This window comes from Saccostrea echinata, unplaced genomic scaffold (genome assembly GCF_033153115.1).
Source record: "Saccostrea echinata isolate AGI-Se365-2 ecotype Australia unplaced genomic scaffold, CSIRO_AGI_Sech_v1 ptg000060l, whole genome shotgun sequence".
Classification (NCBI taxonomy): Eukaryota; Metazoa; Mollusca; class Bivalvia; order Ostreida; family Ostreidae; genus Saccostrea; species Saccostrea echinata.
In genome coordinates this window covers 4,690,546-4,714,442 of record NW_026889809.1, presented here as the reverse complement: position 1 = coordinate 4,714,442, position 23,897 = coordinate 4,690,546, and the positions used below count along the sequence as shown (strand labels likewise).

The 23,897-nt window shown below is 32.6% G+C and overlaps 2 protein-coding genes across 2 annotated transcripts in view; one reads left to right on the top strand and one right to left on the bottom strand.

Annotated features, from left to right (window-relative positions):
* The window catches only part of LOC133175063 (uncharacterized), a 399,658-nt gene that overhangs the window by 160,013 nt on the left and 215,748 nt on the right, over positions 1-23,897 (top strand). The gene's annotated exons all lie outside the window — the stretch shown is intronic.
* LOC133174851 (cytochrome P450 3A9-like) overlaps positions 10,970-23,897 on the bottom strand; it is a 68,782-nt gene continuing 55,854 nt past the window's right edge. The window contains exons 16-27 of the mRNA XM_061309950.1: positions 20,652-20,704; positions 20,263-20,359; positions 19,604-19,720; positions 18,192-18,280; positions 17,095-17,240; positions 15,558-15,685; positions 14,879-14,987; positions 14,185-14,342; positions 13,979-14,067; positions 13,283-13,420; positions 11,913-12,075; positions 10,970-11,811 (exon numbers count right to left, since the gene is read on the bottom strand). Of these exons, the coding sequence (XP_061165934.1) occupies positions 11,710-11,811; positions 11,913-12,075; positions 13,283-13,420; positions 13,979-14,067; positions 14,185-14,342; positions 14,879-14,987; positions 15,558-15,685; positions 17,095-17,240; positions 18,192-18,280; positions 19,604-19,720; positions 20,263-20,359; positions 20,652-20,704 (1,389 nt within the window). The 3' untranslated portion in view covers positions 10,970-11,709. The remainder of the gene's footprint in view (positions 11,812-11,912; positions 12,076-13,282; positions 13,421-13,978; positions 14,068-14,184; positions 14,343-14,878; positions 14,988-15,557; positions 15,686-17,094; positions 17,241-18,191; positions 18,281-19,603; positions 19,721-20,262; positions 20,360-20,651; positions 20,705-23,897) is intronic.

Genomic DNA, 23,897 nt, shown 5'->3' with positions numbered 1-23,897 from the left:
CACGCAAGCCAATCGATTGATCATCGTCATGAATCCAAAAAATTTGACAGTTATTCCTTATATTTACATGCTCCTGATTCTGCAAATTCCCGTGCTAATAGCCCCGCTTCTGTCTCTATTTGTCACGCCCCGCACGTGATTTTTTTTTAACCGCGCCTATCGATGAACCAGTAGATCCATGTAGAAATAAAGTATTTTTACAATTTGTATTTTTATCTCGGACAAAGACATTGGAAATGTAAATATTTAAAAATCTACTACATTTTTCATGTGATAACAAATACAAGTATATAGGCATATCTATTTTTATTAAAATGTATATAATACTAAGCTGGTAGTTAGTATTTACACCTCCAAATAAATTGCCTCAGAATTCCTGCATGTGTTCTTTAAAAAGCAGGCTTCCTATCACAGGTGCTTGGAGACGGGACCCCCCCCCCTCCCCTGCGTTCCATACCCCAAGGGTTCTCCCCGACTTTTTTTATATAAAATATTTTTCTATAACACATTCACAAAGTTTTTTTTTAATTGACTTTAGACATAAACAAACATACCGGTACAAACACATACACAAACACAGACACACCACGGCTGGAAAGCTTATACATACAGATTTTTAGGAATAAACATGAAATAAAAAAAAATATGAATACACAAGATATAGTAAAATAATAATGTAGATGACATAGATTTATCTATATGTTTATGTTTTCAAATATCTGGTTCCAGTTAATCCATCTTCTTTTATAGTTTATACACATGAAGTTCATTGTTTTATTTATTTTTTATAAAAATTCATACTCTTGGATACTAAAAGAGAACTTTTAGTATCAGAAAGTATGAATTTTTATAAAAAGTTAGTTTTAAATTATATTTTGGATTTTTCAATTGTAATACTTTGTGAATGTGTCATAGAAATATATTTTATTAAAAAAAAGTCGGGGAGAACCCTTGGGGTACGGAACGCGGGGGAGGGGGTCCCATCCTCAAGCACCTGGTCTTCATATTTTATCGCCTTGAACGCAGACAACAATTTGTTAATTAATGAATACCGTAAATAAACCATTAATAAATACAATACATGGCGCAGACGTATGTAGCGCTAATTCATGATTACGCCAACCACTCCATAATCAGTGATTGCGCTAAATTTTGAATACGCCAATTTATGTACACATACAGTATTTTCAGTGTAGCCAATTGCAAGGTAAAAGTAACTGAAACAATTTACCATCACCTACTCCAAAAGCTGTCCCCTTGCTCTAACAGAATCTTCTCCAAAAGAATATTGTTCAGTTAAGATACTGTCCGATGTTCAGTTCTCACGGTCAATTGCAAGGTTTTTTTCTCCATTAGTTAATTTTGTAACTGCCTCCTGCTTCTGGTATTTAGCCTTTGTGTTGAAATAAAGATGATAAAAACACAAGAATAAAGGTTCTCTTTATGTACCGGTATCTTTTCCTCTTCTTTTTTTCAAAGCACCAGTACATCTAAAATATGTTTAAAATATTTTTTTTTCAAATTAAAGAAATTCATTCTTATTGTCAATCATGAATACATACATTTACATGGGTATATTATATTTATATCTTATTAGCTGCAGTTAAATTATTCTCTATTGAGAAGCTGATAGCTCCTTTTAATACCCCCCCCCCCTCAGGGGGAGTATTAAAACGAGCCATCAACTTCTCAATACAGAATACAGTTAAATATGTTTTGTTCTTTTACAGTGAATCTGAATTATATGACTTCTTTTTAGGCTAAAAAAATTTTTTATGTGTTTCCGTTAAGTCGACCATCTCTAATTTTTACCCACCACCTACCGGTACTACTTTATTGGCCAAATCAGATTTTAAACTGTACCACTGGCGGATTTAGAGGGGGCCCTGCCCCCCTCCCCCTTTTGTGTCCAAAATATACATCAGATTTAATAAATCAATTTTTTGGTGTGGCCTTGAGCCCCTACCCCAACACCAAACTGGTCCCTTCCCCTTTTCAAGATTCCTGGATCCGCCACTGTGTACAACGTTACCAAAAATATATGTTTTTTTTTATATTAAATTGCCTTGTGTATATTTTTCATTACATACAAACTTACATCTTCTATAACATTCTCCTCCTTTTGATAAACTTTGTAGTTATGATTTGCCAAAGGAAGTTGCTTTCTGAAGCAAGCAAAAATTCCTATAATGCAAATATATTACTAAGATGTATATCTGGAATGTCCTGCTAACATGGTGATCTTTGAATATAGACCAATTAAGTCTATTATATAAAAAAATTATTTAATTTAAAAATTATGTCAATTTAATTGAAAAAGCTTCTTACATGTAGTTTTTATACAAAATAAATATTTGAAAAAATTCAAATTTATACCTGTGCCTAGGGTTGTTCTAACCATTCCCACTGACTGCCGTATCTTCTGCTTGTTGTATTCCTCCAATTGCATCTTGCATTTTTCTCATGGGTTTTAGAGAGTACATGGAATCCCACATGATGGGAATACAAGTCAGACTTCATGAAATTTGTTTCAATATTTCGCAAAGTGAATTTGACTTAAAAATCTATTATTAATAAAAACCTATACATCATTATCAAGTTGAATGCTGAGAAAGCAGTGTCTCCTTCTTTTGATGACTTACTTTGTCATTCACACCTGAATTCCATTTTAAAAAGTTGAAAAACACATCATTTTTCTGTTATTGTTTCATGTTTATTTTTCTGGCGTCTGTTTTTGCCACATGTTGTTATAAACTTCTTTAGACTTCAATACACGAGAGTCAACAAAAGGAAATAACACCAGTTTAATTTTTTGTCTTCAGTGCAAAAGAGTCAGCAAAGGGAAATAACTCTAGGCTAATTTTTAGGAAAAGTTATTATTTGAGGGGATTGGAATATGACTTTTAACTGATTTCCCCACCTCAAATCTCTTTGCATCTTTTAGATCTAAGCTCGATCTTACTGAAAATATCTTTTTTGTAAGTTTCAATTGCCTGCAAAAATTAATATGCATATCAAGAAATAGGCACCTTTTAATTCATTTTTATGACAAATTCATGTAAATTGATCTGTATCATATTAAAAACCTTGGGTTAAATTGAATAAAATTTAGATGCACAGAAACTTTAATTACTTAGCTATAAAATGAAACCCATGTTATGTTGATAACTTTCCTACATTAAGGAAGCACGGAATTATTTTACATGGTGATGACAATCAGGTCAGTTTTGCCATAACAAAATATTTCAAAGTCGTTGCTATGGAAACCAAGGAGGTACTGTCCAAAATTTACCCACCAATAGTCTTTATATAGGACACTCTCTAATATTATAGTGATAAAATAGAATTCCATGATAGTGCGTGGCCAAGCATTTTTGGTCCTTACAGAGAATTGATGTTAAAGTATGCTAAGTTTGGATTCCTATTTTTACATGCAGTCTGCACACATAGTTATTTTGTACAGTGGACTGTTTTATATTGGTCCTAAATTATCTATTAAATAAACTGTCATGAATTTTATCATCATATATGATAAATATAGCAAATATATTGTGAACATGAAGAAAAAAATAGCCCTAATTTAAGCTTAAAATTAGCACTGTTTTAGTAATATCTAAAAATTAACATCACAGACCCCCACATTTTATTTTCTTTCCTGAATATATATGATACCTTTAACCATTCTTCTTAAATTCAGTAAAATGTCATTACTTTCAAATGATTTTTTTTCTTGTTAAATTTTTAATGCCAGAAAAATGAAAATGTTTGAGTGCAAAAAGGTCAAATAATTGAACATGCGGAGTAATTTGAAAAATTCTTCGTTGTCACAAATTTTAATGTGTCTATTTAAGATGAAATAAGACTGTTTTTGTCCCCATTATTTATTTGAACAAAAATTATTGGAGTAGAAACTTTAAAAATTGATTTATGTGTAAGACGTATTTACAGTGCAAAAAGGTCAAACTAAATGCTCTGTAGCGCCAAAAGAAGCGCATTGACCCCCATTTTTTGTTTTGATTTTTAATAAAGCTATGTGCATAAGTTCTAAAAATATACTTGATAAAAAATTCTCATTACTTTTGATGGCAGGATCCAACCTCCTTAAAATGCAGTATAATAAAAGGTCAGCCCTCTATATTTCAGATATCTTACTATTACAAGGCGAAAATTTTGAACAGGGTTTATTTTCGTAGCATACAAACTAGAGAAAGAGACAGAGCGGACCTTAGAACGCAGTACAGCTGTATAATGAAAGGTCCGCCCTCTTTATTCCAGATATCTTACTATTACAAGGCGAAAATTTTGAACAGGGGTTATTTTCGTAGCATAAAAATTAGAGAAAGAGGCAGGACGGACCTTAAAATGCAGTATATTTAAAGGTCCGCCCTCTATAATTCAGATATCTTACTGTTAGAAAGCAAACATTTTGGACAGGGTTTATTTCCGTAACATAAAAACTAGTCAAAATGGCAGGGCAGACCTTAAAACGCAGTATAATGAAAGGTCCGCCCTCTGTTTTTCAGATATGGAACTATTATATGGCGAAAATTTTGAACCGGGTTTATTTTCGTAGCATAAAAATTAGAGAAAGAGGTAAGGCGGACCTTTAAACGCAGTATAATAAAAGGTCCGCCCTCTGTATTTTAGATATCTTACTATTACAAGGCGAAAATTTTGAACAGGGTTTATTTTCGTAGCATACAAACTAGAGAAAGAGACAGAGCGGACCTTAAAACTCAGTATAATAAAAGGTCCGCCCTCTATATTTCAGATATCTTACTATAACAAAGGGGAAAATTTTGAACAGGGTTTATTTACGTAGCATACAAACTAGAAAAAGATAGGGCGGACCTTAAAACGCAGTATAATAAAAGGTCCGCCCTCTATGTTTCAGATATCTTACTATTACAAGGCGAAAATTTTGAACAGGGGTTATTTTCGTAGCATAAAATTTAGAGAAAGAGGCAGGGCGGACCTTAAAACACAGTATAATAAAAGTCCGCCCTCTATACTTCAGATTTCTTACTATTACAAGGCGAAAATTTTGAGCAGGGGTTATTTTCGTAGCATACAAACTAGAGAAAGAGACAGGGCGGACCTTAAAATGCAGTATTATAAAAGGTCCGCCCTCTGTATTTTAGATATCTTACTATTACAAGGCGAAAATTTTGAACCGGGTTTATTTTCGTAGCATAAAAACTAAAGAAAGAGACAGGGCGGACCTTAAAACGCAGTATATTCAAATAATTCAAATATCTTACTGTTAGAAAGCAAACATTTTGGACAGGGTTTATTTCCGTAACATAAAAACTAGTCAAAATGACAGGGCGGACCTTAAAACGCAGCATAATAAAAGGTCAGCCCTCTGTTTTTCAGATATGGAACTATTATATGGCGAAAATTTTGAACAGGGTTTATTTTCGTAGCATACAAACTAGAGAAAGAGACAGGGCGGACCTTAAAACGCAGTATTATAAAAGGTCGGCCCTCTGCATTTCAGACTATTACAAGGCGAACTATTACTATTACAAGGCGAATATTTTGAATAGGGTTTTTTAAAAGTTTTCGTCGCGTAAAAACTCGTTAAAATGGCAGGGAGGACCTTAAAACGCAGTATAATAAAAGGTCCGCCCTCTGTTTTCCTTTTTTCCCAGATACATGTATCTCACTGTTACAAAGCAAAAATTATGGAAATGCTGTAAGTTCCTTTTTTTGCTGGTTCGTGTGTTTTTCCAGGGTAAAAAGATAATTAGGGTTTTAATTTTAGGATGGACGCTAAATTTACTTAGAAAACTCTTGGAATGGCCTAATTGTGCATAAGCATTGCATATACTACATGTAGTAGTGTACTTTTTTTTTCATTTATGCTGACAAAAAGACAAAACTTTAATGTAAATTAATTATCCATCTATGTAAATTTGCAGGAGATGACATGTGTCTACTGTATTGTATATCTATATGCATCCATAAACATCTGTCTGAAGGGACCAAGGATATATATTATTATTTAATTAGTAATGTTGATGACGTGCAACAAGAGAACTACAACACCCCCCCCCCCTCCCCATCACACACACATAAATAAAATAAAGAAGAAATAGCCGCTAAAAGTCGTAGAAAATCTAATTTAAACCAAAATCAAAATAAATATAAAAATATTAACAAAAGAACACGACTTGGTGGTGTTTTATGAATTTTTATATCGGCCACGATCTCAACAGACACTTTCCTTTTTACTTTAGGGGGAAATACATGTCAAGTTGCTCTGTAAAACCCCTCTGTAAATAGTATTGGTGGATAAGATTCTCCCTAGTAAGAAGGTGGAAAAGGAGAAAATTCTGTACTGAAGCGTACTGAGTATTTCCTATGGTGGATAATAAAGCCAGGGTTGTTCCTTCCAAGCTCGCTGCATGTCATTAAAAAATTTTCCGAAATTATGCATTGCATTTCCATCATTTTTTGTTTTCATTTTACAATACAATCAACACTAAGTCTAGTAAAAATACAAAGTCTAGTAATAAAATGCAATAATTTCAATAATAAAACATGCAATTTTTGATCACCAAATTTTAATGCCCACTAAATTATATGTGTTTGAAAGCACCGAAAAACAGAATCCCCTCAACTTTTATTACTTCTTTCCCTCAAACATAGTTTCTCTATGTCATAAATTCTATCTTAACCAATTCAATCTGATTATGTTGATTTGAAAAGATGAAAAAAAATTCACAAGACTTACATGTGTCCGAGGATAAAATCATCATAAGCTTCTTTTGAATATAAGCAGAACTTATTATTTGGAAATCAATGAATTATTCTTGATTTATTCTTTAATTTTTTTTATAAGGGAAATTTCAATTCTGTTTTCATTGCCGGAAAAGTACTTTATGGTGATAAATGTCAGAGATGAAAATTTTAAAATGTCAGAAATGAAAACTACAAAACGTAGGGAATGAAATGAACAATATTTAAAAAAAAATCCGGAAATAAATCCTATGCTAGGCTCATTTTCCAAAGGGGGGGGGGGGTCTTTAAACCCAAGCTCGTTTTTCCGGGAAAAATATTAATGCGGGAGGAAAGTCTACAATATCAGTACTTTTTAAACTATTTGACATGTATCAGCATAATTTTGCTATACCCCACCCACCAAAAATACAACAAGACCATTTATAATCTTTTCTTTTTTTTGGGGGGGGGGGGGTATTTTATTGCTTAAAATGTTCAACTCGATTGACTTTGATTTGATCTTGCCAATTAATGCACATCTTCCTTAACCAGTGTTAATCCCGGGGTAATGTCAAGTAGAATGAAATAATCGTTAGTCTTTAACTGGATAAGAAACGGTGGTTATAAAAACATGGGGGATATGCGGCTTCAAGTTTCGTCAAGTGAGACAATAGGCCTACCCCCAATGGACAGACATGTTGTTTTAACAACAACGGGATAGGCTAGTACCCCTTAACACTAGTCCCTGTCACAGTGACCCTCCAATTATTTTATAGTTAGGTACAATATGAATCGTAAGAATTATGCATAATTATTATTAATAATATAATGAAATATCTTTCGAAAGATATGAAAATCCTTTTATGGAAGTGGAAGTCGAACGATTTTAGGAAAGAAACTGTAATGAAATGATCATTGTTAATTGGACTTACGAACACTATATACTGAACAATGTGCCAGTGAAGGTATACGTATTATATATATGTATTTTTTTTTTTATTTTGCAATGATAATATTGATATCACTTAAACTATAAAAGACACAAGTTGTACATGATTTTCCCATAAGGTAACTCGATCAACAGATCTTTGCATCTTTATAATTTTTGTTTTGTGCAGTACCTGGGAGGTATGTACTACGATGAGGAGCTAACAGTTAATCAGTGCTAACATCAAATTTTGAATAATTTTTTGATAGATAATTTGAGGTTTTGTACTGAAATATATCATAGTATTAGAAATATAATTAATTAAAATTGACTTACGAAATCCAGCAACTAGCGAGATATCGCAAGACTAGATTCTGTTAGTATATATACAATGTACATACATGTACGTCCCTGGAACTCCATTTTGCTGGGAGGGACACTTTTATAACAACTATACCTTAAATAATTAAAAAAGATTAATTAAGCAAATTAATTTCGAATCAATAAAGGAGAAAAATCTGCATATTAAACCGAAGGCGGACCTTTTATTATAGAGGCAGGCCGGACCTTATATGTTATCGTATTAGGTCCCCCCGGACCTTTAAACGAGGCGGATCAAATATTATGCGACACCGGTCACACCCGCCGCGCGCTCCTTGTCATGATCAGGAAATAACGGAAAAATCCGTCGACAATTCAGTGTGTAAATAATGGCCTAACAAATAGTATGAAAAAAGTCAGTCAGCATTTGACTTAATAATAGATTGTATTTGCTGACAAGGTCATTGTATCGATCATAGAACTTACGAAATGATGACTTTAAACGAGACTGTTGATATTCTTGTTTCATCAACTTGTTTGTCAATAACATATGGTGTTTATATCTCCCAACTTATTCGCTACTCAAAAGCATGCTCTGAGTACGATCAATTTTTAATCCGAGGCAGGCTACTCACATAAAAGTTGATGTTTCAGAAATTTCAACAACCTAGTTTAAAGTCAGCATTCCGTAAATTCTATGGTCGTTATAATGACCTTATAAGCAAATATAACCTAACACTGGGTCGTATTTTGACTGACTTGTTGCCTATTAATTGTTATACCTTTGGTTTTTGTTTTTTTTTTTTTTACTAAATTTGACTTCGGAATATTCCGTCTACTTGATCAATACATAGGGCTCACGGCGGGTGTGACCGGTCAACAGGGATGCTTACTCATCCTAGGCACCTGATCCCACCTCTGGAATTTCCAGGGGTCCGTGTGTATACCCTGTTCACAGATTTGTATTGTTTGAAGTTTTTATGAGATCGATCACTGTTCGTCACTTCACCCTTTTTCATTTTAACTTTTGAAAAAGAAAGTTAGGTCCAAACCTCTTAAGTCAAAATTATTCCTTAAAATTCATTTTTTATAACATATTTGAAATAAACATTGCAAATTATACAATATTCAATTTTAAAACTTCTGAGACAATTGTAAAGAAATAAGCCCTACGGGGGGAGGGATATTTCTCGTGGTGGAAGGATATTTAGAAGAAAATTCTCCAAATTTACACATTTGTCTAATTCTCTATTTCCGAACATTAGCCCTACATATTTTCACTCAGGGATTTTTTTTCGATATGCAAGGACTATTGAATATAGGTTTTAGGTAATATTTTTAGAACAAAACACATAGCTCTGTTCCTTCGACGTATTTGGCTCCAATTTTTGGCATTTTTTCAGCTCTTCCAAGTCTTTTTTATTTAAATATTGTGGATTTCCAACGTTTCGGCTTGAGTATCACTGAAGAGACATAATTTGTCGAAATGCGCATCTGGTGCATCAAAATTGGTACCCTATATGATTTACATTCTTTCAACAGATTTGCCAAAAATGAAGATATATTGAAAAAAAAGTCAAGATAAAATTTCGACCTATTGGCCATGATTTGTACAAACTTGAAACTACACTGCACTAAGGATGCTTGCATAATACTATAACCAATCATGATGATGTTGTTCTTTACAAGATTTTTTAAAAGATTTTTTTCTTTAATTCTCTATTTTAGTCCCTTGCTCCCCCCGGGGTCAAAACCTTGAATCTACACGACCTGACACCACCATAATCTTTGCATATTAATGTCACTGTCCATAGCTCTTTTGTTCATGAAAGGAAGATTTTGTAGATTTTTTCCTATATTAGTAATTTTCTATGTAAAACTTTGATACCCGATTATGGTCCCCTTTTTTCCACAGGGGCCATGTTTTGAACAAACTTGAATCTGCACTACCTGATGATACTTGCATATTCATATCACATATCATGATTCTGCTATAGTTGAAGGTTTAAAAACAAATTTTTCTATACATTTCCACTTTTATCCCCGTCAATGCCTACCCTACCCCTAGTGGCCATGATTTAAACAAACTTAAACTTACACTATGTAAAGGAGCTTTAAAATAAGTTTCGGTTTTTTTGACCCAGTGATTCTTGAGAAGAATAGTTCGTATGACATCCATTCACTTTTGACATTCCTTGATAACCTTTCCTTTCAAAAGACCATGGCTCTTTATTTGAACAAACATGAATACCCTTCACCGAAGGTATCGAATACCAATAAGAAATTTTACAACACAAATAAGAAATTATACAATGCAAATGAAAAATATAGAATGCAAATGGAAAATTATAAACAATTCAAATGGATTTTTGTTACAAATACAAATGGAAAATATAGAATACAAATAAAAAATTTTACAATACAAGTGGAAAATTATAGAATACAAATCAAAATTTTACAAAACAAATGGAAAATTTTACAATGCAAATGGAAAAGATCGAATATTGCAACGTTTGACTTGCCATATAAAGAGGAAAGAATTACCATTGACATTTTTGTTAAAAATACATTTAAAAAAGCGTAGCTACAGAAAGTAAAAAAATATTGTATATATATATATATATATATATATATATATATATATATATATATATATATATATATATATATATATATATATATATATATATATTGAACAGTCAGATAATCACTGCCCCGCAGGACCTGACATGCATTGTTACTTGATTCTTCTTACACATAGGGTCATCATGATCTTTCCCTGGTGCCAGCTTTACAATAGACAACAGCTGTATAATTTTCATTACATTTATTAAAGACTTGAACAAAAAAAATCTTGCATTACTCATAACTGTGATGGACATCAGGGAATTGGCATTAAATGGCCGCATTGCATATATATATATATATATATATATATATATATATATATATATATATATATATATATATATATATATATATGTGTGTGTGTGTGTGTGTGTGTGTGTGTGTGTGTGTGTGTGTGTGAGGGTGTGTGTGTGTGTGAGGGTGTGTGTGTGTGTGTGAGTTATTTTAAAATCTTAAATATTTATTGATTGGTCAAGCATGTGCATATGCACTGAACCAGCCGTTCCAGTTAATATACTTGTATAATTATTTTTCATTACTACAACTGGTTTATAATTTATGAATGTGTCAGAAAAAATGTATGAAAAGGTTATTTACAAATTAAAAGTGACATAAATTTTCTTCTGGGACATATCAAATTTATTAAAATTGTCCAACTAAGATAAAACTGGTTTTCCAGATCATTTGCACATCTATATAGTGGCATCAAGGCATCGTTCTCTGGAGAACCAAAAACTCGCAGTAGCAAATTGATATTAGATTCTGCAAAAAAGACCGTTTTTATTTGTCCCCTAGACAACAAGGTACACAGTTCGAATTGTCATAAGGGTAACTCAATAAATGAAAATGTCATCGGCCATGGCAATTCATTAGTAAAAAAATAAGAAAAACAATAAAGATTATACTTTATCTTCCAAAAAATATCTGTAAGATCCATAATATTTTTTAATACAGCAGGAATGTCATTTGCGTAATCTATTGGTTTGTACTCGTTAAGATAAAATCGAAAAATATTTGTACAAATACTACTCTTAGGAAAAAATGTCTTTAAAAGATGTACAATGTTATACAATTAAGTACACAACACATATATTGCAAAAATGTTCTTAGATTTCACTGTTTAAATGTGTCGGTATTCTTTTTTCCAATTTAAGTTTAACGTCATTTGCCGGTTTCAGTAAGCCGTTTTTCCTCAGTTGGAGAGGAATCTGTAAAAAAAAAAAATGATGAAGTGTTCATAAAATATTCGGAGATAACGAACAGTATTCGAGCTCATCTTTTATAAAATTTGAATTTTACTACAATTCACCTCAGTCTCGCTACATTTAGCGAATCGGTAGTGCTGAAGTATATACGTAATGCCACATTTAGCCTCCATGCCTGCTAAGCGTTGTCCAATGCAGTTTCTGGGACCATGACCAAACGGCAGAAAGGTGTAAGGATGACGGCTCTCTTTATTTTTTGAGGTAAACCTAAGAATAAAAGTCGCAAATTTGACTTGAAATTGGTGTGCCGTAGATATCGGGAGATACAAAAAGCGTTGTGACAATGAATACACCTATGAAATGTGAAAGCCCAAGAGCCAACCATTCAAAAGTTTTGACCAAGGTTAAAGTTTTACAAAAGTAGGTTCAGTTCCAAGTTTAAGATCACAGGGTCAAAATAAATGATGCCCTAGCACCAATCATTCAAAAGTTATGAAAAGGGTTACAGTTTTTCAAAAGTAGGTCAAACTCCAGTGTTAAAAGATAAAAATTGTCGGTACCCAAGGGAAGGTCTTGTCGAAAGAATTATGCATGTAAAATATGCCCTAGCACCATTCTTTTAAGCTTTTTTCAAAATTAAGTCTATCTCAAAGGTCAAGGTCAAGGGTCAAAATTTCTTGTGATAAGACCTTTCTTTGGGTACCAACATATTTGACCTCTTGACCTTGGAGTTTGACTCACTTTTGCAAAAATTTAACAAACTTTAAACTTGGCCATAACATTTGAACGGTTGAAGCTAGGATTTCTATATTTCACATGTGTATCTCATGTTTCCTTGGTCATATTTTCTGAGTGGTTGGTACTGGGGATATTATATTTCACATGTGTATTCCTTGTGATAAGACCTTTGTTTGGGAATCAACTTTCTTGAACTTTTGACCTTGGAGATTTTCCAACATTTGATAAACATTAAACTTGGCCTTGAGCTGCCATGCGGGGGCGTGTTTCACAAACATATCTTTATTAATCATTGTAAATATTACTATTTCTAAGGTGTGGTGAATGCTAACTGAGCAACAGGGTAACACCAGGCGTGGCACTGTGTACCTTACCCCAGGTTCCTATTGATAGCGGATACTAGGTGTTTCAATCTTCTTCAGATTTACAGCACCCAGTATCTTGCCTCAGTTCTCCGGGATTATTGCCACTGGTGCAATCAAATAATTCTGCCCTTTCTTAATTATTTCTGACTTACTTTCCTGACTACTTTCATTTCGTCTTACCACGAGCCGCTCTGCATCAGAGCTACCCGAATCTTAGAGTGTGGTTTATTATATACCCTTAAGAGTAGTCCATTGTGAGGTACGACAGCTTATTCCATTTTAGCCCTAAATCTAAGTCGACTGCGTTTTCACTAATCATCACAGTATCTATAGGTCTCTCGGTATCAAGAAAGAAAAATGGAATTGCATACCGTTCAGGATCGAATTTCTCCGGTTCTGGCCAATGCTTAGGATTTCTATGTATCGCAAAAATAGGAAAAATCAGTTCAGTTTTGGGTGGAATCTTTACCCCATCCACATCAATTTCTTTCGAATTGATTCTGTTTGACCTGCATGGTGAAGTAAATTGTGTTTTGATTGAAAACAATTGAGAAAACAGTGAAAACGGTTGATTGTACATTATCGTACCAGTCAAAATAAGACAAGAGGTAAAACAGTTGATTGTACACTATCGTACCAGTAGGTCAAAATAAGACAGGAGGTAAAACAGTGGATTGTACATTATCGTACCAGTCAAAATAAGACAAGAGGTAAAACAGTTGATTGTACATTATCGTACCAGTCAAAATAAGACAAGAGGTAAAACAGTGGATTGTACATTATCGTACCAGTCAAAATAAGACAAGAGGTAAATGCACTGAAATCAGTACAAATCATGCCATACCGACAAAAGGCTGTAAATTTACTTTACAGATTTACTTACAGATTGTATTAACACAGTACATAACAGAAGAGCATTTCCTTCACTGTCAACAATTACCTTTATCACACGAGCAATAAACCAATACTGAAGTTATGTAAAACATATCATATTGTTTCAGTTTCTTTTAAATCTCCTCATTTTGATGGACTATATGACCAGTATATAATTAGATCTTTGTCCTTACCTAACGGCTGGTGGGTACAGACGAAGTGTCTCGTTAAACACCTTATCCAGGTACTCCAGCTTCTGGATGTTGTCATATGTTGGCAGCTCCTAAAAATTATTTTTAAGATAAGGGGATTATTTTGCCAAATGAATTTATTCTGATTTAATGTACAAATTCAGTTATCATAGAGCTGCGTCGATTTAATGAATTACTTTAAAACTCACTTGTTTTAGAACTGTGTCAATTTCATTTAACAATTTATCCTGGCACTCTTGGTTTGTCGCCAGGTTATATGCGATAAAAGTCATAGTGCTTGCGGTTGTTTCATAACCGGCCATTAGAAATAAAATAGAATTTCCAGTAATCTCTTCGATTGTTAAACCTGCAAATTCAATTTATATATTTTAAACAGGATTTGATGTAAACGTTTGGTTGGAAATGTCTATTCTAAAACTTATTGTTGCGCTAACACCTCAAACAATCCATTAAGTTAAGTGTCCATTCTTTAAAAAAAAATTGTCCGTTCTTTTTAAGAATAGACAGTTAAAAAAAAATGAACAGTTTTAACAAACAGAATGAAGAGTTATAGGAAAAGATTGGAATGTGCCCAAGAGGGGAAAACCCAAGTACATTAAATAATAAATAACATTAAATTCATGCACATGTAAATAACAAAAAGAACATGTAGATCTTAGTTTATCTAGAACAGAATATACGCACAGCATCCACTTGATTTTATACTTTTAAATGCTTTTTTACACTCATGAATGATATACTCTGTACACATTCTCACTCTTAACAATGCTTTAACACACAGAGAGAGAGAGAGAGAGAGAGAGAGAGAGGTGTACAAGTGAATACCAAATCAGAAGTTCCAATGTAGAATTCACCATCAACATAATAACTGATGAATCCTACCTCTCTTTTTCCATTCCTCAGGATTTTCATATGCTTGGGAGTCCTCTATCTCATTTTTGTCGGTGAGTTTATGGGCATTCAACATAAGTTGTAACATATCTTTTCTGTCCTTTGTGATGTAATGGTTGTTGTTTATTGGTAAAGAAAGATGATGAAGAGAATGATAAGTAGGCCTACTGACTTGAAAGCTTGTATTTCTTTTATATCTAAATCCGCTGAATATTATATCATTTAATAATTTAGAAAAACACGGTCGTTTATCAATGCTTTAATGTCGCTAAGCAAGTCTCCTATATGGATTTCTTGAGCAGTGGCTTTTCTATCAATGAAACACAATGACGTAAATATCAACAATACATTATTTAACGTCTTTAATCTTACTTTATAAGACTATTTATAATCAATAAAATGTCTTTCTTTGTTTGTCAGTTTTAGAATTCAAAATATTACAGCTATTGCAGAAAAAATCATTTTTCTACAACACCTTTAACATTCATTCCCAAATGAACAACAAAAGACGTCATTTTATTTTCTAAGTAAATTAATATTCCTGTGTAGTTTTTTGTAATATTCGTATAGACATGATTATTCAACACACTTTTATTTCTCTTTTGTGTTTTTCTTTCAAGTGTTATAATATTGAAGTAATAGGTAAATAGTGTTATTTTAATAAGCATACTCTGTCTGTGTTATCCCGCATGTCGATTGCCCGATGCACAACAGATTTGAAAAATTCCATCTTGTTGCGGTTGTTCAGAGGTGAAATTTTAAAGTAATCCAAAAGTTTATCAAGTGGTGGAAACAGAACTAATAAAGAGAAAAAAAAATTCTGAGATTTGAAAATTAGTGAGAACTAGAGCAAAGTTATTTGCAAACCAACGATAAGGTCTTCCGACGGACGATAAGCGTCGAAAGTAATGTGTTCAAAGGTTTCTTTGCTGTTGTTTTTGTTTACGTAAGAATAAAATTACCGAAAATTAAATGAAAGATTCAAATTTCGACAACATTCGGTCTTGACTTAGACATTTTCGGCCGTGAAGACGTCACTTCCGGTTGAAGTCGGAAGTCACAAAGGCCAGGAAAAAACATAAACCTACTTGACAAATCGTGTTATACTATTTCTAATGTTTTTAGAGATTTTAGAAAAAAGCTTCCTTTTTCGAGTACTTACGGATAACATTGGAAGTACTTTCAGAGGATTGTTTTAGGTGTTGATAATTAATATGTACATTAGTTCTTTATGCACTTAGATCAATTATATATATTTATTACATTTTCAACAGTGAAATACTGTGATTTATTCATTGAATAAAAGTGATATTCTCTCACAGTGTGAAAGGATACCAAAAATGCTATTCTCTCACAGTGTGAAAGGATATCAAAGTAAGTAAAAAAATAATTTCTGGCCTGTCATAAGATAGAGATAGTAACTAAGCATCTTGATAGAGCTAAAACTGCAAATTTCTTCCTAAATATGTTGCTAAAATCCATGCTATGTAATGTTTTCAATCTGACACACAACTTCTAAGCTATGACGTTTCAACCGCTCAACTATGACGTCAGGCCTAAGACACTGTGTTAAGAAATAACAGAGGCAAAGGGAAAATCAAAGAAAATGTAATAAACAGAAAATTCAATGTTTTGTAGATGAATATGGAATTTATTTCACTCGTGAGACAGGATTTTTTGATATTTTCACTCGTGCTTCGCACTCGTGAAAATATCAAAAAAATCCTGTCCCACTCGTGAAATAAATTCCATATTCATCTACAAAACATTGAATATCCTATATATATATATATATATATATATATATATATATATATATATATATATATATATATATATATATATATATATATATATATATATATATATATATATATATTCAGTTAAACATTGTATCTGCCCTGAAAACATCATGATTCTCTCCTGAGTAATTTTTAAAGAAAAGGACAAAATGACAATTTGAAATATGAAAATCGGATAAAAAAAATGCGACCATGAGTGATTTGTCAAAGAAATAAAAAAAATAAATAATCAAGAGGTATTTACGTGATGCATCATTCCAGTAAAAATATTTAAAAAGGTCGATTGTTTACGAGAAATCGTTCTATGAATAGGGAATAATAATAGAGAACAGAAGGAAACACTAAGGTCTTTCAAAGGAATTGTGAAGACCTTAATGCAATAGAGGCAAGTATTGGTGTCTATACCTGCAAGAATAAAAAAGGGAGAGATGTTAACTCCTATCACTTCCTTAGCGTGTTTTACGAACATGTTTTCAGGATTTGTCTGGCAATCGATCTCCATTCCAAAACCAAGGGAGGCAATAGCGTCCATTGTATAATTTTCAAATACCCTAAAATATCATAAAATTTTATATTATGATCTAGATTTTCATTTTTCTATTTGGAAAATATGATCAATGAATTACTATAAATCGGAATAGATGTTAATAAGAATTTTCATGAAAATGTATTCATAATACGCATCGTTTTAATTAGTACTTATTTGTATTACCTCTTTTAAAACTATTGTTATATCTATATCATCATCGTCATCATTATATTAAGGAATTAATTTAATAGCTACCCAAGTTATATTGTATAACCTGGGTTGGGGCAGTTTACGTTTTATAAACTGCGAAGCGGTTTATTAAAAAGGGTAAACTGTTCGAACCCAGGTTATACCAGTTTAAACTGGGGAGCTATTAAATTCATTTCATATAATTTGATTTTCCATCATTAAGTGTAGAAAATAAGCCAATTTCTTCTTCAAAAATGACCTCAAATTGTAATTATCTTAAATATAACGTCAAGCGGATTGATACGTTTTTGACTTAAGTCATTGTGACGAAGGCAACACAGGTAATACTGTAAATCACTTTTTATTCGCAAGAACTTTATTTCGCGTAATTACGCGAGATGGTCTGCTCACGAAAATTTACTTCTCGCGGATATTTTGTTAGTATACGTTATATACAGTATACATATATCGCTGAAGTAAGGTGTCGCGAAGATTTGGTGATCTACAGTACGATATAAACTTTTTTTTTCATCCAGTCAAATGACGCGTTACAAACAAAACTAAATTATTCATCATAATTAAAAACGATTGCTTTTGTTTTTCTATGCACATGTATGTTATGTAAATCTTGTAAATGTTGTATAGCTATTCAGATTTAATGTATAGGGAGACGACTATCTAAATTTTTGGAACTTCCCCTTTGATATATTGTCAATAGAATATTTTCAAAACAAACACAAATTTTAAAGTATCACACATCTTAACAACAAACACATGTACATACTGTTTAAATTCAATGACGTTCCCCTGTTCTACATTCTTAGTCAATCCTTCCAGTAACATTTTATATTTCTCTTTCAAAAGAAATCCCATCTTTAAAAGATAAAAAAAAAAAAATACATCACATTAAAATAAGTAAAGTTTCCTTACTTTCATCCTTTTGAACCAATGGATTTCTATTATCATTTATTTTTATTCATTAATTTTGTCGATGAATATCATTTTTAGACAGTTGCCGGACTACTTTTGCAGTAGTTTTTACTGTGATCAATCAACTCGAGTGTTTACAACGATGCAGCAATGTAAAAGAGAATGGCATAATTATATACTAACACTCTCCCAAAAGAATGATGATGCTCTTTTCTTGATTTAAATCAAGCTTACTGACAAAAAGTAAATATACGTGTCTGCCTGTTTTATGTTACAATCGCTTTGAAAATAGCACATGCAGGTATATTTTTAATCTGCGGCAAGTAAAATTGTCGCACTATTTCTCGAAGTTGTTAAATAATGAGAATGTACATGAGAAGTTGCATGTTTGTCACCAAAATTGAATTATAAGCGATGACTTTATGAATCTATTTTGTTCATTGAATATTGAATCTAAATAAACGAATCGCAGACCTTTTTTATGAAAGATTCAACATACAATGATGCGCATTGAAGTGGCAAAATTCTTCGTTTGAATAGAAAGTATTGGTCTTTCTCATTGAATGCCGAGTGTTATATAATGACAGGCCCATTTCTTAAGTATTTTAAGACACCCCTTTCTCTCTGCCAAGCAATGCGAGTTTTGCTGAAATTGGGAATTTTTAGGAGCCCAGTGTGGGACGTGGAGACTAGTCCTTCGGATGAGACCGTTTAAAACGAGGTCCCGTGTAGCAGTAGGTGCTGGCAAGAAAAAGATCCCTCACAGCTCAATGGCCCTGAGTGACGAGTATAGGTCAAAATTTGCAGCTCTGCACCGGCAAGTGGTGGCGTCTCCATATTAGTGAAAAATTCTCGAGAGGGACGTTAAACAACAATAAAAAAAAAAACCCATTAAGTTAGAGAGAGAGTTAGGGACTCCCTGCTTTTGTAAAATTCAAGCATTGTATCTGTGTATCGAACACGTCAATAATTATGTATTTATCATGATTATTGAAAATATAACAAGACGTATATCGATTATCGGTGTTTATGTAGGCTGCCAATCTGATTGGCTTTTGTATTTAAAATTATTTATAGAACAACTGTTTTACAGGTATTCGATTGAAGAAAATTTTCTCCTTTCTGAAGAAATGGGCGTGTTGTTCTGTAATTACTAAGTTGAACGTTTAAAAGAAAGCTCAAAACGGAACTTCCATGCGCATCACTTTTCATATATTTTCATTTATAACTTATAAAATTGCATATTAGCACACAAGGGGATCTCACGTGTCTTAGTTTGCCGCTGGAAAATGTTGGCAGTATGGTGTTTCGTATAAATCGCCAATGATCATCTACAACTTCTGTTAAGGAATGCTTCAGCTCGCTTCGTTGTTCAACCAAGGACTATAAAAATATGTTATCTAAAAACAGCTGGTCCTGGAAGACTAAGTTAATTATTTTACGAACAGTAATATATATAGGATCTCCCATGATTTGTAGTTGGATATGATTTTTATCCAACGAGTTGTGTGTTTTTCTTTATCCCCGAGCCTTGGCAACGAGTTGGATAAAAGTCATATCCAACTACAAATCATGGGAGATTCTTTTTATCCCATGTTTACTACTTCACAACCAATGTTTTACACTGTTTTATATAGGACTACACTTTATTTTACTTCATCACGCTAACGCTAAAACCATTGTGACGTCACAACTGCACTTAACTGTGGGATATGAAAAAAATATCCAATGAGTCATATCCACGGGATAAAGGGGTAAACATGGGATATATATATATATATATATATATATATATATATATATATATATATATATATATATATATATATATATATATATATATATATATATATATATATATATATATATATATAACGTTTTAATCACTTAACATGCAATATTAAGCATTTTAAAATATCACCCACAAATCTATTAGGAGCTTTGGAAAAATCCTTCACCATGATGCTCTTAATAAGATCCGGATCAGATATCATAATGGAAGGCTGACTCCCGAAATACAGCCTGCAAAGTTTGTTAAAAGAAATGACAGTCTGGTGATTCCGTTAATTTGAATTTCAAATGACCTTTCAATTAAGGATAACATAACTGTTGTCTTCATTATCAATTTAAAGCATGAAAATAGTTACATGTATTATGTAATAACCTTTAATCATCAAATTTCAAGAACCTTGAAGCAGAACTTTGAATTCATTTAGACTAAATAAAAACTTCAATCTCTTCTTACAATACACTTAAAATATAATTGAAAATGTAGCAAGAGTATTCGTGTTTGTTTTGCAAAAGTGAAACTCACCCAACAAGATTTCCATATTTTTGAACTAATTCGACATCCAACCCATGAAAACCCTGTTAAAAGGTTTTTGACAATGATTTGAATTTAGTTATACATTATACACAACAAACTAAAAATGTCCCAACGGCGCACAAACTTAACACTACATAAACAAAAGCTATACCTGCATATGGAGTTACTATTTATAGGGATTTTTCCAACCTCGTTTTAAGTCAGAATTTCGTAAATTCCATCGTTATAATGACCTTGTTAGCAAATATAACCTATCATTGGGTCGTATTTTGACTGACATATTTCATAGCAATTGTAAGGCCCTTGTTTTTATCCTAAATTTGACAACTTAACATTCCATCTACCTGATCAAAACGGCTAGCTACGTGTGTGACCGGTCGACAGGGGATGCTTAATTCTGCTATAGACACCTGATCCTACCTCTGGAATTCGGGGATCCGTGTTTTATGCCCTTTTTCTGATATGCTAAAGATGTTAATGGTAACCTAACAGCAAATCTTTATTATAAACGTGATGACTTTAACTTTTCTATTGTCAACTTCCCTTACTTATGTAGCAATATACCCTTATCACCTGCATTTTGGGTTATATATCCACCATTTGATTCGATAAGCAAAAGCATGCTCCATGTACAAACAATTTTTAAAAAGAAGGAAGTTGTTGATAAACAAGTTGATAAAACAAGGATATTAACAATCTCTTTTAAAGTCAACATTTCGCAAGTTCTATTGTCGATACAATGACCTTGTCAGTAAATTCAATCTATCATTAAGTTGAATGCTGACTGATATTTTTTCATACTAATTGTTATGCCATTATTTAAACACTGAATTGTCTACGGAATTTTCCATATACCCGATCATGACAATGAGCACACGGCGACAGGGGATGCTTACTCCTCCATGGCACCTGATACCACCTCTGATGTTTTTAGAGGTCCGTGTTTGCTCTGCTCCAAATCTGTATTGTTTCAATGGAATTTTGAACTTGATTACTGTTTGTTATCTTCAGATTTCATTGTTTAAAAATGTGAAATAAATAAATTATTCTGTAGAAAATTTAAAAATGCAAAACATGTAACATTTATGCACATATACAATGAATATTTTAATTAGACAGAAAACTGACAGAATCCCTTCTTCGAGATGTTCAAGATTTATATAATTTAAACTGCAAACTAAAAATTACAATATTTTTAGAATATAAACACACGAATACACAAGCAACAACGAGCCTCTGATGCAATCTTTTGGAAATCCGTAAATCAGTATAGAAAGGTTAATATTATTATTAAAGAAAATATTCAAGCTAACATGTGTATTTTTGACAAGATTTTTGAGTTCATATGTGTGTGACCGTTGTGATCGGTCAGCAAGGGATGCTCACTCCTCCATGGCATCTGATCCTACCTTTGATGATTTAGAGGTCCGTATTTGCTCTGCTCCTGATTTGTGTTGTTTAATGGACTTTTGAGCTTTAATACTGTTCGTTATTTCCATATATTTCAAGTTACTTTCCCGTTTTGTGACGAGATACAGAATACTCTGGGCAATGGTGAAAACGCATGTTTTGTCCTTCACCTTAAAGCGTAAAAGTTTCTTCCACAAGATTTAAGTCTTGCATTTATTCCCTCTGTAGTATCGAAGTTGATTGATTGATTTATTGTATGTTGTTTAATGTCCCACTCGAGAATTTTCACTCATATAGAGTGAAACATGAGGATAACGAACAGTAATCAAGTCTATTGAAACAATTCAAATCGAGAGCAGAGCAAACACGGGCCTTAAAAAACACCAGAGGTGGGATCATGTACCATGGAGGAGTAAGCATCCCCTGCAAACCAATCACACCCACCGTGTGCTCCTTGTCATGATATGGCAAAAGGATAAATCCGTAGACAATTCAGTGTTTAAATATATATATATATATATATATATATATATATATATATATATACGTACTTGACGTGGTTTGCGGGTCATGACACATAAACATGGTTTATGGGACCCTGCATTTGTAATAGGCTTATTACAAAAGGAAACATATTTTTAAGAATAGTTTTTGATGTAGATCCCAAATATAGAAAAATTATAAAGTTTTCTCATATTTGGTTTCAAAGCTATAGATAACGTTGTGGGTCATTACATTGTGGGTATATGTCCCACAGCGATATATATAGTAGATAATATATATAACATACTTGTGGGTAGGAACCCACAAACCATATCATAGCAATATATATATATATATATTCTTTGTGGGAGATATCCCACAAACCATGTTTTGATTTAAAAACAATTATATATAGCATACAATTGAATATGATTTTATAGAGCTAAAATAACCACATATCATTTTATCAGACTAGTATATAGTTTTTTTCTTTGAGGTAAATTTTCATCAAAGTTGTCTCCTAAGAGGTAAGTGCACCCTATGGGGCATACTCAAAAAGAAGGCAGATGCGATATATAGTAGATAATTATATATAACATACTTGTGGGTAGGAACCCACAAACCATACCATAGCAATATATATATATATATATATATTCTTTGTGGGAGATATCCCACAAACCATGTGTGGATGCAAAAAATATATATATAGCAAATAATTGAATATGATTTTACAGAGCTAAATAAACCACATATCATTTTATCAGACTATTACATAGGTTTTTTTCTTCGAGGTAAATTTTCATCAAAGCACCTGTAAGAACTAGAGCTGTGTCCTAAGAGAAATAGAGCACCCTGTGGGACATGCTCAAAAAGAAGAAAGATTTGTACAAATGCATTAAACAGAACGTCCAGAGATTCGCTAAGGAAGTTTGCTTTGTAAACTCCTTGTAATAAGTGAAAATTAAATACTGTTCTTAATGAATCACAGAAGTATGCAGTGTAGGCCAGATACAGCATGCAAAGCACCCATTGAAGTGATCATCGATATGTAGATGCACCTCAGGAGGAAGTCTAATTTGTGTACCCCTTTTTATAAGCTGAAAACAGACCAAAAAGATTTCCTTAACCGGTCTCAAAGATCTGAAAAATGACTTTTAAAAAAGATGCATCGTATATATAAGTTTGGTTTGTAAATCCCCAAAGATAAGCTGGTAACAGACCACTTTCCTTAACTGAAATCATTGACGCCTTAAGTGCTGGTCAAACGCAGCATAAAAATTCAGAGAACATTTCATAGTGATATATGTATAGTAATTTACAGGCCTAAAAGAGGCCCTA